Below are 15,372 nucleotides of genomic sequence, written 5' to 3' on the forward strand. Positions count from 1 at the left end.
CAAAGATGCAATAACAAACTGTGCCAGATTCTGTACAGTACATGTCCGAGAGCTGGGGCAGACATCATCAGTGGAGCTGCACAAAGAAAAATAAAAAAGCAGGATGTTTGTTTTTTTAAACAGTGGAGGCGATTTTTGAGCAACGTTTAGGACAGACCAGGATAGAGGTCAACAAGACTAAAGAGGAGTGTAAAAGACTAAAGAGGAGTGTAAAAGACTAAAGAGGAGTGTAAAAGACTAAAGAGGAGTGTAAAAGACTAAAGAGGAGTGTAAAAGACTAAAGAGGAGTGTAAATGTAAGATACTTTGCTTCCAAATGTACCTTTTATTAAGTGCTGGTGGTTTGAGGGGGCGGTTTTGAGCCCCACTGTTTTTTTTCTTTACTATTTCACTTCCATTATGTGGTTATTATGTGGCTGGATTATGTGGTGTGATCAGTGATCATAAATCTGAGGACAAGGACTGCATTCCTGACATTGTCTGAGCTTGTTGATGGATGGGCGATTGTAGTGACAATAGCAGATAGGCCCTGCGTGAACCACAGTGAAAAGATGAGATGTCACCAGCACGCTCTTGCAATCATTGGTGTTGATTTACTAAAACTGGAGAGTGAAAGATCTGGTACAGCTCTACATGGTAGCCAATCAGCTTCTAACTTCAGGTTGTTCAAGTAAGCTGTGACAAAAAAACCTGGAGATTGATTGGTTTCTATGCAGAGCTGTACCAGATTTTTCACTCTCCAGTTTGAGTAAATCAACCCCTTTGTATTAGGCTGATATTTCAGGGCCAAGGAGGGTCCCTTTCTTATAATGACACACACTCACCGGCCACTTTATTAGGAACACATTGCTAGTACCGGGTTGGACCCCCTTTTGCCTTCAGAATTGCCTTAATTGTTCCTGGTATAGATTCAACAAGGTGTTGGAAACATTTCTCCGATTTTGGTTCATATTGACATGATGGCATCGTGCAGTTGCTGCAGATTTGTCGGCTGCACATCCATGATGCAAATCTCCCATTTCACCACATCCCAAAGGTTCTCTATTGGATTGAGATCTGGTGACTGTGGGGGCCATTGGAGTACAGTGAACACATGGTCATGTTCAAGAAACTAGTTTGAGATGATTTGAGCTTTGTGACATGGTGCATTATCCTGCTGGAAGTAGCCATCAGACTGTGGCTATGACTGTAGTCATAGAGGGATGGACATGGTCAGCAACAATACTCAGGTAGGCCATGGTGTTTAAATGATGCTCAATTGGTACTAAGGGGCCCAAAGTGTGCCAAGAAAATATCCCCCACACCATTACACCACCACCAGCCTGAACTGTTGATACAAGGCAGGATGGATCCATGTGTTCATCTTGTTTATGCCAAATTCTGACCCTACCATCTGAATGTCGCAGATGAAATTTGAGACTCCTCAGACCAGGCAACATTTTTCCAGTCTTCTATTGTCCAATTTTGGTGAGCCTGTGCGAATTGTAGCCTCAGTTTCCTGTTCTTAGCTGACAGGAGTGGCGCCCGGTGTGGTCTTCTGCTGCTGTAGCCCATCTGCTTCAAGGTTTGATGTGTTGTGCGTTCAGAGATGGTATTCTGCATACCTTGGTTGTAAGGAGTGGTTATTTGAGTTCCTGTTGTCTTTCTATCATCTCAAACCAGTCTGCCCATTCTCCTCTGACATCAACAAGGCATTTTTGTCCACACAACTGCTGCTCACTGTATATTTTCTCTTTTTCAGACCATTCTCTGTAAACCCTAGAGATGGTTGTGTGTGAAAATCCCAGTAGATTGGCAGTCTTTGAAATACTCAGACCAGCCTGTCTGGCACCAACAACCATGCCACAGTCAAAGTCACTTAAACTCCTTTCTTCCCCATTCTGATGCTCAGTTTGAACTTCAGAAACTTGTCTTCAGCACTTCTAGATGCCTAAATGCATTGAGTTGCTGCCATATGATTGGCTGATTAGCAATTTGTGTTACCAAGCAATTGAACAGGTGTACCTAATAAAGTGGCCTAGTGACCTTTTATTGTTTCACAGTGAATGTTGGTCAGACATTACTTTCCTTTTTGTTACATTTATTAATTAAAGGTTTTATTTGGGCATTGGGTTGTATGCCAATCTCTCAACTTCCTTCACGGTTTGTTTAAGGAATGCCCATAACGCAGGACAAGTTTGTAGTTGAGAAACTTGTTAGACTTCGCTCTGATTTTTTTGTGATTCTCACTAGTATGTTTCTTCTTCTTCACTAGAAAATGAAAACTCATCCCCTTGGGATATCTCATACTGTTCATTCTCATCAATTATTATTATTATACAGGATTTATATAGCGCCAGCAGTTTGCACAGCGCTTTACAACATGAGGGCAGAGAAGTTGAATTAATGTCTTTAGGTTGTGGTAATCTTGGACTGTAAAGTGCTTCCAAGTTTCCTCAGGATTGCTCTGAGTCCCCTTCTACTTTGCATTAAATCTTACGTAGAAGTATATATTTGATAAGGATAGGGGGACCAATCCTGGGGAAACTTGGAAGAACTTTACAGTCCAAAATTACCACAACCTAAAGACATTAATTCAACTTCTAGATGAGAATGAACCGTATGAGATATCCCAATAGCATGATTCTTCATCCTCTAGTGAAGAAGAAACATACCAGTGAGCATCGCAAAATTTCAAAGCTAAGTCTAACAAGTTTCCTCAACTACAAACCTGTCCTGCGATATGGGCATTCCTTAAACAAACAATGAATGAGGTTGAGAGGTTGGCATACAACCCAATGCCCAAATCCAACCTTATATTTATGAAATATTTGGTGCCATTCAAATTTCACTCAGGGATGTTTTGCATTGGACAACACTTTATGCTCAATTCACAAAGCTAGCAAACCCAGAAAAAAAAAAAATATATATATATATATATATATATATAATGTGACAGATATTTTATGTTGTGTTCAATGAGATTTGAAATGCATGGCTAAATAAAGATGCTTATCTTTGTGTTAAAGCTTTGTGAACTTAGCCAAAGCCATAACAAGCACTGTAGTAACTTTCAACTCTGGCTGCTGTTTCTGCTGGAATATGGGAATTGCTCTTGACTTGAGCAAACAAACAAACTATTTTGCTTTTGTCCTGCGAGAATTCTCCATATCCAAAGTGCCAATAATAAAGGTCATGCGCACTAAGCATAAAAATGCTTCTTTTATGGGTTTTTTTTTTGCGTTTTGCATTTTTTTCTTCAGCCTGTATTACCAGCTCTATGTTAGTTTACGTGTCCATGCACATTAGGGAGTTTACAGGAATATTTTCAGAGAAGAATGTAAAGGCAGAAAAATAATCCCTTCAAAATCGCATTTTTGAGAGAAGTTTTCAGGCAGAAACAATGCTTAACTCTCATATATATATATATATATATATATATATATATATATATATATATATATATATATATATACGCAGAAATGTGGCATTTAGGAGCAATTGTCATTTTCAGTTACATTGGTTATAGTGAAAAATGAGTAGAGGGGGATGTTTTGGGGAAAAAAACGCTTATAAAAGCAAATGCTCATCAACTTTTGTGCAATATGAGCCACCATGAACATTTTCTATGCTGCTTTTTCTGCCATTTTTTTCTGCCCCTAGTGTGCATGGACCCTTAAAGTGTTACTAAACCCACAACAGTAAAACCAGTCTATATATATGCAGCATAGTATGCTTGTTATACTCGCGGTGGAACTTAAGGAGTTAATCCTCTGCATTGTGTAAAAAGTCTGTTTTTATCCTGTATGCATAAATCCTCCCCTTCCTGCAATGTCTACCTTGGAAAGAACAGGCAAGGTAGCCAACCTCAACCTGCATATGCTCAGTTGTGTCTTTTAATGCTGGAGAGAACAGTTTCTTGTTCTCAGAGCTAGCCAGGTCACATGATATTGACATCACACATGTAGTGAAAATCTCCTCCTTCCTGGACTCTCAGCACTGGAGAAACTATGCAGTTTATCACTGAATGTGGTATACAGATCATCCAAAAAGGTATATAGTGGCAGTATTTTAATGTAAAAAGAAGGTTTATAAGCTGTGGGCACTGTGGGGGGGCGGATTAACTATTTTCCTATTACCAGGTTTAGTAACTCTTTAAGGTCATCAGAAATGGCATACTTATGACAGTGAAAATCTTTTTCAAAACTTTTACTTAAACAAGCAACAGCGCTATGAGTAATATGTACGTATGTTTGTCTGTGGTTTCACTTACAGGCATCATTCCCAGGGAATCTGCAGCTTGTCATTGTTTTGCGTCCTGCAGGAATCTTCCAACGCACCCTGGCAGACATTGCCTTGAGATTCAACAAAGATGACTTTAAAATGAAGGTACCGGTAAGTAGCATATATAGCAATTTCGATGTTTAAGTAAATGGAAAGCGATGATGTTGTGATAAACTTTGTTGTAGTAAAAATGCTTAGATAAGTTTACCCTTTGTGTGGGAAACAGGGCTTTTTTTCTCAGACAATAGGTGCAGGAACTCCCCTTTTCCGAGTCACCCCTTTTCCCCGCCCCTACCCACCTCTGAGCACCGTCCCTTGGTTCTATCCCCTACCACCTCCCAGTACCACCCCTTTTAGACAATACAGAACCAAGTATCATTTTGTGGTGCTAAGTAATTTGTATGGAATTATTGGTAATGATATCAAGAAAAGCAGTGAAATAGATCCCCTTCAGCCAGCAACAATAGATCCCCCTAACAGCAATGTACCACCCACAACAAAATTTGCCCCCCCAGCAACAATAGACTCCCAGAAGTATCAAAAGATCTCTGCACAGCCAGCATTAATAGACTCTCTGGCAGCCATCAACAATAGACCGCTCCCCCAACAGTAGATCTTCTTCAGCAACAACTGACCCCCCAACAACATAAGACTCACCCCTAGCAACAATAGGTCCCCCACCAGCAATAATAGACCTCCTCAGCAACAATAGACCTCCTCAGCAACAATAGACCTCCTCAGCAACAATAGACCCCACTGCAAAAATAGATCCCCAGCAGGGAGCATCAATACCCTGCAGCACACCCCAGCACACATTGCCATTACATACAGTCAGTCCAGGAGGTGCCGGAACTGTGTTCCCCAACGTTCCTGCTGAAAAAAAGCCCTGGTGGGAAGTCACTGTAAAAGTGCAATAATATTAAATTGGACAGATCAGTGATTTTACAAGTCTACTTATATTATATTATATTATATTATATTATATTATATTATTATATTAAATTTAAAAAGGCATAGTGTTTAACATTAATAAGCAGTCCTTGAGCTCTGCCAAAGCTGAGATAACAGATTTGATTTGCTTAATACGTCGAACATCTTCACTGTATAAATTGTAGTTGTATTCCCTTTAAATACCCAGTCATGTATGCATTGAGTATGATTACCATTCATTCCTGGGCACAGTCCCTGTTTTAAGGGGTCTGTCCCCAGTAAACAGGCATTCCCAAGGGTTTTCCAGACCAGAGTCTTCTCTCCTCCAATCCCTGGGTAGCCCCCTCTAACTGTAACTTGCGTAATGTCCCATACCTGTCTCGAGTGGGGCATGTCCAGGTGGAGCTTGGAAGAAGTCTCTCTAAACTCCGCTATGGGCAGCTGCAGTAATGACAGCTGTAAAAAAAAAAAGAAGGCACAGTCCAGATTAGCTGTTGCTGCTGCTACAGAAAGGAGGAGGCAGTGGCACCAGGGACAGCAAGCAGCAGCCAGGGGCGGATCCAGAGTCTAGTCTTGGTAGGGGCACTGCCAGGAAAAAAGGTGTTGCTTACAGCATGTGGGCATATGCTCTGCAGAGTTGCGGCTTTGATGTAGCAATCCCAGGAGGAAGCGGGCCCAGCCTACGCTGAAAGCTAGGAAGTGTTGTCTTGCAGCACAAAAAGCCAAAAGATAAACATAAAAATACTTATTTTTACCATTTGTATAGGAGAGAGGGACAATATAAGAAAATCAATATCCTGCATTATAATTAGATTAAGATTGAACAAGATGAAAATGTCAATACTAAAAGGGCAGCTTTTTTTTTTTCTTCATGAATAATGGCATATCTATATTCTGCGATTTTAGACAATCATTCATTTTTGTACTCCCTTTAATTCATATACTTTGGTGCTCTGGTGGAGGGAGGGGCTTCCAAGGAGCAATAGAGATGAGCAGGATTCAGGATTGCAGGCAGCAACGCCATCACATGACACACAGCCACTGCTTCATGCCTTCATCCTCTCTTCATGCTGCCCTGGAGCCCTGGAGAAGATCATGGAGGGATGATTTGGGTGGAGCCAACACTCTCACACTAGGCACAGAGGAGGAAGAAGGCTTTAAATGCTGGCGCCTCGCTCTCCTCCTCAGCAGCGACTCAGACGTGACTGATGTCACTGGTTTCCAGACACCAGGCGGCATAGGTGCTAGTAACCAGTGCAGCGGGCATTAGAGAGGCCAGGCCAGTGGCACGGCTTCACCCACCTCCTCCCTCCATCTTCTCCAGGCTCCAGCGCGGCATGAAGACAACAACAGGGTCTCTCTCTCTGCGCCGCTGCTGGCCAGTCAGTAATATAATTGCCCCATTCCCCCCGGATCCGCCCCTGGCAGCAGCACAAGCCTAGCAAAGTCCAGAAGTCACATTAGCAGGAAGTGGACCAGCAGCATCTGCCACAGAAGGTATGGGACAAACTCTGCTTGGAGGAGAAGAGAGGCATAGCGGGAGGCCAAAAAAGTCAGCAAGAGCATAAATCGGGTGCTAAACAAGCAAAGCAGTCAATACAAGCAAACTGCTCTTGCTAAGAGACTTTCTTTGGGCCGATCTTTACATTTCTGCAGCTATCTAGAATATTTGGTATGATTTTTTTTTTTTTAACTGACAGAGCATGTTTGCTTTATGTTGCCCTTAAGCTTTTTACAGTTGGCCTGCATTATGTGTGTTATTTATAATGGCATACCTGGATAGAGCAGAGTACAGGAGATTGAGGAAGACAGAGATGCAAAGTACTGGGGTTTATTTTACTCACAGGATACAGGTCATACACAGCACCTACTTTATTGGGGCACCCCCTAGGTGGGTAGCTTGCCACATTTTTCTTCTTCAAGGTGTTCCTTCAAACTGTGCATGCATATCTTAGTGCCTCTTATTTTAAATCTTTTTATTTTGTCTTTATACCTTAAATGTCTGCTTCTTATTCCAAAAGTCTGTGACCATTAGTTTTGAGGAATTGTTAAAAATGAGGGCATGAAATTGTGAGTGTGGCTAAAAATTAGGGTTTTACTTATTTTTTTGGTATCCTTAAAAGTTGGCATGGTCAGTAAGATGTCCCTGAATTTTGTTTTGGAAAATCTGTTAACCGTAATATAGATTTAATTTAAAGTGGCATTCTATGCAATGTCCATGTATTTAGAATGCCCCCTCCCTTGCCACAACAACCCCTTCAACGTTAAAATATAGCTATAGGAGGGAAAAAGTAAGGTAATATACAGTGGAACCTCGGATTGCGCATAACGCGGTTTACAAGCGTTTCGCAATACGAGTTTTTTTTTTTTCAAATCCTGACTCGATTTGCAAGCGTTGTCTCGCAAGACGAGCAGGATTCAAGCCGCTGGGGTGTACAGCACCACATTTGGCCAGAGGTGCGGGGGCGCTGGTGACACTCGGTTCCCGAGTGTCTCTGGCGCCCCTGCACCTCTGGCCACATGCGGTACTGCATACACTAGCGCCTCCGCACCTCTGGCCACATACAGTACTGCATACTCCAGCAGTCACTGTGGAACGAACTATCTGAGTTTCCATTGATTCCTATGGGGAAACTCGCTTTGATATACGAATGCTTTGGATTACAAGCATGCTTCTGGATTGGATTATCCTCCTAATACAAGGTACTACTGTACTCATCTTTTCCCTGCCTCTCATAAAACAGTGGTGACATCACCATTTGTCTGGCAAGATCCTGAGGATTACTGGTAACTACAAATCTTATGAGTTGACACTACCACACAGTGTACAATCATCTTCTTGCAAGATTTGGAATCCTCAATATCTCTGAGGATCTCGCTGAAAGGATGAAGACATCACCCTCACCTATAGCACCATGTTTACTGAATTCCCACACTGAAACTCTACACTGTAATAAAGAAGCTCTAATTTCTACATATTAACTTGGCAGTGTCAGTAAGGGTTTGCACATTTTCCTTGGCACAGCATTTCTGCAATACTAGGCTTTTACTGCTGCTCTTTTACTGTACATTAGCCAGCCAATTTCTCTGATTTTTTTTTTAAGCTTTTCATTACCACAAACAAAGTGGATCTGTTTTTGTTATTTTGTTTCTTTTATTATTATTTATTTTCATTTATTAATATAGTTCACTAACATTTCACTTTATAGAGTACATGTTCTGCAGTGTACATGTGACTTCAGTACCTATTATGGTAAAACAAGCAACCATACAACCCTATAGTTATTGGAAGCAAAAGCCATTTAACTTGATTTTTTAGATGTTGAAACAAGAATGGGGAAGCAATATGAAACCCACACAAGCATAGGGAAAAAATTAAAACTCAAATGCAGATGGCATCCTTGGTTGTAGCTGAGCCCAGGATCTCATGATTTCAGGGCAATAATCCTAGCTGTAACTCTGTTGTGCATAGAAGATATTTTACAACTGATATGCAGATAGTTCATGCTTTTTACCATTGCCTGTTGCACAGATCATAATGCTGAATTCAGCTGCAGAATTACAGAACTACATTGACACGACACAGCTTACAAGAGACCTGGGTGGCACACTGGATTATTGCCATAAAAACTGGCTTTTACATCGGACGGTAAGACCTTTTTGTTATTTAACATTAGGTTTGGATTGATATTTGGCATCTGAACAGCCTGTATCAGATTGGAAACTGCCTTTGTGGTTGGTATGCATGCCACAAATGCTGCGATTATAGTCACTTTGGTTGATTAGTGTTACAGGGTCACTCCGCCCAAATATGATATTTTAAATACATATCGAGACTGATGAGCTGAATAAGCCCCAGCTTTCTATTTTTTTTTTGGTACTTTAGCAATGAAATTTTGAGTTCTAAAATAGAATTTTGGGGTTTTCCCACCTACCTTTTCATGTTCCACCTCCATTTGCATTCTCCATATTATAAAATAAATAAAACATCTAAAGTGATGACTGGGAACCCCTCATAATGGCCCCAGTATGTGTCCTGTCCAGAACTAAAGGGCAGATATTTTCTTAACAGAGTCCTTGAGGAATATAAGAACATACTTCATTTTTGGTAGATGCAAAAGTGTTACTTGTTTTAAAATGACTGACCCTTTAGGAAAAATTGCTTGTAGATTAGTCATTTTGAATTTACTTTGCTGTATAAGAAATACTATATAAATAGCAACTGAGTTAAATTGTGTTCAACAGGTTTGCTTTTTCTTCTGACTTGTTCTTGCCCTTTAATCACTTTAGTAAAGATTATGCTATAGCCGTGGCGCTCAACTGGTGGTTTTCCCAGCCTACTTCTGGCATGGCCACTTTTTTTTATAACTGTTCAGTTATTTTTGTTATAGTGATTAGGAGAGTGAGGTGAGAGCCTACACAGAAATTGAATAGCTGTTACTATGATCTTGGTCATAGATGATTCAAAGAATTAATAGAACCAAAAGCATATTTTTGTCATTGTGACAAAACAGTTACTGGGATTACAGTTGCCCCAATAGGCAGCACTATGAACTTTTCTTTGGTGCAAACTTGTAAAAGTAAAGTATGTCCCTGCTGAAAAGGTTGAGGCTACTTAAATGTAATTGGTTTCCCATTAGTATGTTATAAACTTATTACCGTGACACTTTTTTTTTCTAGGCCATAGAAAGTTTTGCATTAATGGTGAAGCAGACAGCACAGACACTGCAAGTCTTTGGAACAGAGTTGGCTGAGACAGAGCTCCCCAATGATGTGTCTACAACCACTGCCCTTCTAGCTGTGCACACTGAGAAGAAAGAGAAGATGAAGGTGACTACACAACTACCTAAACCTGTGTCTACATGGTTGGCCAAAGACCTTCTTACCAGTACTCATAGTAGTAGGAATAGTACGTCTAAACAGTGATGGGGGGATTGTTGTTAGCTTGTAAAGGTTAAGTTAAAATAATATCAATTATATAAATAATATAAATTATGTCACTTTTCCTACACATATTTAAAGTACTTTGCATAAATATTCACACACCCCTTTATCTTTTCCACATTTTGGAGTATTACAACCTGAAATCAAAACATATTTATTTGGGATTTTCACCTTGCATTTTACATAGCATACCTTAAAGTAGAATTCCAGGTATTGGACCAGCTTGGACCAATGTAACTATACATATACCATACCTGGCTCATGCCCCTTGAAGCTGGAATTCTCTGAAGTAGACACTGCTACTCCACTGATCTCCACTTTCTTCTGGGTCATGCACCGAGCGACTGCCCTGCTGCATTCTGAACACAGGAGGTTGGCCGATTGGCAGAGGCACTATTCAGAGAAAGGTATGGTATATATACATTGTTAAAACTGGACCAATATAACTACAAAGAAAATATAGAACATAGAAAATATTGATACCTGGAATTCCGATTTTATATTTAGAGGGTAGTAAATGTGTTTATTACTAAATAGCAGAAGTGGGGGCAGGGGCAGCCCCCCTGTCAGAACATCAGATAGTTAGTACAGCGAGCTCCTGATAGTGTGTACCTAGCTTAAGATGCGTCTTAGGCAGCAGCATATGCTGGAGAATAAAGTAAATGGTATGATATTTGGCAGGATGTGCGGGAACAAAACTGCAGAAGGTCTGACAGTTGGCAGTACTGTATGTGCAGGACAGGATTGCAGAGGGAATGATAGTGGGCAATATGTGCAGGAGAGCAGTGGTAAGGGTATGATTGTGGTCTTTATGTGTAGGTGAGGTGTATGGAAGGTATAATGAAGGCAATATGTGCAGGGAAGAAGTGGGGGGGATATGACAACTGACAAAACTGTTTATCTTTTGACTCAGAAATTGTGTTTTTTAAGTAGCAACAAAATAACAAAACATAACAGACAATATGGTTTTAGCCATACAGGTAAGTGATAGGTGGGGGGTTGCTCCCCTTAATGCCTTTTAGCAATAATTTACTGTACTGACTAATTATAAAGTAGCAGTATGGGAGCCAAGCACTTCACACAGAGGGTTTTATGGAGAAGGGATAGAGTTCAAAATCCGTGTCCAGAATTTGTGCAAGCTAAAATAAAATAGGTTGTTCTGGGATTGTGGAGGGTGTTTGGGGGGATGAGTGTGTTAGCAAAACTGCAGATAGGATTGCCACCTGGTTGGGGTTTTACTAACCTGGCTGGTAAAAATGAACTTGTTTCCACTATTTTTAATTGGAAAAAATATTAGGCCAGTAATTTATTCCTAGAAATAATTGCAAACCTAACTGTAGACAGTGAAGATGGTGGGAAGGACACAAAACTTTAAACAAGAAGAGGGAGTCAGTGGAATTTAGGACAATGGAAGATGAAAGGGAGACACCAAAATGTAAGCAGTTTATTAGCAGGGGATGTGTCATGGAGTCCTGGAGTAGTAGAAGTAGTGCTGGGGATGTGGGAGATAGAGCAGGGCTTTGTTGCTGTGGAATGTTTTAGGAAACGGGACTGTGGAACTGAGATTACCACTGGTCCAAAATCAGTTCTGATGAGACTTATGTTTGGCATAGTACACTGAACAAATGTGAGGAATTATCCCAAATGTGCTGAAGCCTGGGTGCCGAGGGATTAAAGTACGAAAGCTGTGCAATGAGGAGTTATTGCATATATGCTATGGAATGACTGCTGAGGGTTAATATACGTGCTGGTGACTAGCACATGGGCTAGGTATGATGGTTACGTTTTCAGCCTCACCCATTGGACAGATTGGGACAACAATCTAAGCACCAGCAGGCTGACTGAGTGATTGTCACTAGGGCAGTTCACTGAACTTTTAATTCTTTGCACACACACACAGTAGCCACTACCACCACAAGTTTTGATGGAAACGCGCTGTTCACAGCATCCGCTGTTGCAGTTGTGACCTTTGAAAAAATGTTTAGGAAAAATCACTATCTACCCTGCAGAGTGAGGAAAGTAACAATGTTGTAAAACCGAGTTTACACAATGGTAGCTTAGAGCATTCAGAGATTTAGCATAATACGTTTTAAATATCCTTTAAAAAAAAAAAACAACTGTGCAGAAAATATTTATTTAAAAGATATTACAAAATGGACATGGGCATTAATAAAATAAAACCGTTTAAAAGTCAAAAATATTTACGTAGAGTATTTGGTTCAGTGCGGAGTAAGTCCAGTCTTATATGGCAGAGTCACTGGCCCTCTAAAACGTGACTCTCATTATCCTTTGTAGTTTTGACGTAAAAAAAAAAGGGGCCCAGCTTTTACTTGACTCTCTAAATCAGGGGTAGGCAACCTCAGCCCTCCAGCTGTGGTGAAATTACAAGTCCCATGAGACATTGCAAGACCCTAACAATCACAGGCATGACTCCTAGAGGCAGAGGCATGATGGGATTTGTAGTTTCACCACAGCTTGAGTGCCACGGTTGCCTACCCCTGCTCTAAATGGTGTCTCTGGGTTAACTCCCACCCAGTTAAAAGGTCTGAGGGGTCTGTTGGAGGGGTGCTGGAACCTTTTATTATGCTACAGTGGGCACTCCCTTGCCGTCTACCCTGGCTACATATTTATTCCCATATGACAAATTTTCACAATCCAAAGCCCAACATATTATATAGCAAAATTTAATTAGGATTTGGTATATACCAAATATTATATAGATCTTATTTCTTTTAGGAGGACCAGTGTCTTATCCCATCTGAACCATGAGATTTATATTTGTGCTTGGTAAATGATTGGTATCTCTACTTATACATTAGTGTAGCCTTTTTTGTAAAGGTACAGTAACTCTATTATCTTTAGAAGTCATGGAAAATGACTTAGAGCTGTATAAAATTCAGTTTTAGGATCACATATGTGTATTGCTGCTTTACAGATTTTTTATGACAGGGCCATTTATGACAGAGCCTCATTAGCAGTCCTTTGAATGTGTGCCTGCAGGAGAAACCTAGAGTGTGTGCTGGGGGAGGGATACAGGGGAAAGAACAATCTGAATACACTGGTTGCAATCTCATTCAGTAAGGACCAGAAAGAGGCAGAGTTGCACAGTGGTAAAGTGAAAGTTGAATGTGTGCATTATATAATAATGTTTCAAATTGCTTATAATTGCCATAAAAATGGCCAGCATTATGGAGAAAAAAACTTTGCAGTCTTCTGTACACTATATCTGCTTCATTACTCCATCTTCAGTGTACCATTCACTACAGGGGGATTAACACATATTATTTATAGCACTATCAGCTCCAATAGCACAGGGATATTTATTCAAGCCACATACAGTATGTATAGCCTTGATGTTATAGCTCACTGCAATTTTCTTATTTACGGCTTTAATTGGTATTGTAGGATGATCTGAAGCTGGCTTTGAAGCAGGGTAGTGACATCCTGGAGCAGATCAAGCAACCTGTTAAAGAAAACCCAGAATACAAGATGAATCAAGACCAAACGGACAACCAGACAACTGTAGAAAGGTGAGAACAGTGGAGTACACCAGGGATTTTTGTGGTAAGGGGAAAACGTCAAATCAAGATTTAATGATTTATTGTTGCTGCCTCTTTATATTGCCACGTAAAAGGTAATTCAGGATCAGTATACTGTATCTGGAAATATGCCTAATGTAAATGAGAGTGGGGTTCTATCAGAGACTATATTACAAGAGAACCAAGTGTAATGGTTTAATTTTTGGAACTTTAACAAATGTCTTATATGTTTTACCTTCCTAGATGTATATATATTAGTGAAATTGTTCATTTTTTCTGTACGATTATAGTTTTCCACAACGTTTTCTCAGGGTTACAAATTTTTTTTAAATTAAAAATGCAGGTGAGAAACAACGTTGCTTTTTTCTCACATCTTTTAAAAAGCGTTGGCTGTTTTAATTTTTAAAAATGTTGTAGTTTGTCTGATTTCTTATAGTTGCACCTCAGCCTCTGTCCTATTTAGAGCAGTGCTTCACAATCTGTGCAGGGGTTTGAAAAGCACCGTTCAATATTATGGTGTCCAAGTCCATATGGGCTCATGGCTACCATAATACACTATGTAGGACAAGCCACAGATTATACAATCTTATTTCACCATGGTGGAAGGAAAGAAAATGGCTTGATTCCCCAATCAACACAGTCAGTGTAGATGGAGAATCTCTCCTGCAGCACTATTGTATTATGCCGGCAGGGAGACTTCCATGCCAACAGAACACAATGATTACTGCTAGTAGCTATAGCCACTGGCAGTGATCTCATGCACAATATCCGACAGATCAATTGTATTGAAGTCGATCGATTGACTTCAGTACAACCAGACTGCCCATAGATGGATCGAATATCGGCTGGTCCCTGCTCAACCCGCTGATATTCAATCCATCTATGGCCAACTTTAATTCCTGGTGCATGTACAGATCACAGAAAACCATTCTGAGCATTAGACACTGGTGTTACATAATTAAAATTTGCTGCCGTGTGAGAGGGATAGGAGCAAGATCAGGAGAGTGTACGTGAAGGCACACTTCTCTTAAAAAAAATAAAAATACTAGTGAGCATTTCAAATATTTTTTGTCTAATTCTTTCAGTGTGGGGCATTTGTGTTTCTGATTTTTACTATTATGCCGCGTACAAATGATCAGAATTTACGTCAGAAAAAACTTGGATGGTTTTTCCGACAGAATTCCGCTCAAGCTTGCCTTGCATACACACGGACACACAAAAGTTCTCTGAACTTTCGACCGTCAAGAACGCGGTGACGTACAACACTACGACGAGCCGATAAAATGAAGTTCAATGCTTCCGAGCATGCGTCGAATTGTTTCCGAGGATGCGTGATTTTTTGCGCGTCCGAATTGCATACAGGCGAACGCATTTTCGAATAGGAACTTTTCCCTACCGAAAAATAGAGAAGAGAATAAAGAAGTTTAGCAGTCTGCGTTATGGCTTGTAAGTGCAGCTCTTTATAGCATGGAACTGTCTCTAATGCCGCGTACACACGACCGGACTTTACGGCATACTTGGTCCTGTGGACCGGAGTCCGTCGGACAATTCGAACGTGTATGGGCTCCAGCGGACTTTTTTCCCCCAAAAGTTCGACGGACCTAGAAATGAAACATGTTTCAAATCTTTTCGACGGACTCGAGTCCGGTCGAAAAGTCCGCTCGTCTGTATGCTAGTCCGACGGACAAAAACCGACG

The 15,372-nt window shown here is 40.6% G+C and overlaps 1 protein-coding gene across 8 annotated transcripts in view; it reads left to right on the top strand.

Moving 5' to 3' along the window:
- The window catches only part of MCF2L (MCF.2 cell line derived transforming sequence like), a 376,112-nt gene that overhangs the window by 311,413 nt on the left and 49,327 nt on the right, over positions 1–15,372 (top strand). For all 8 annotated transcript variants that reach the window (XM_073614529.1, XM_073614527.1, XM_073614528.1 and 5 more), the window contains 4 exons: positions 4,254–4,373; positions 8,725–8,841; positions 9,873–10,022; positions 13,542–13,666. In XM_073614529.1, coding sequence (XP_073470630.1) covers positions 4,254–4,373; positions 8,725–8,841; positions 9,873–10,022; positions 13,542–13,666 — 512 coding nt within the window. The remainder of the gene's footprint in view (positions 1–4,253; positions 4,374–8,724; positions 8,842–9,872; positions 10,023–13,541; positions 13,667–15,372) is intronic.

Source organism: Aquarana catesbeiana, linkage group LG02, assembly GCF_042186555.1.
Source record: "Aquarana catesbeiana isolate 2022-GZ linkage group LG02, ASM4218655v1, whole genome shotgun sequence".
NCBI lineage: Eukaryota > Metazoa > Chordata > Amphibia > Anura > Ranidae > Aquarana > Aquarana catesbeiana.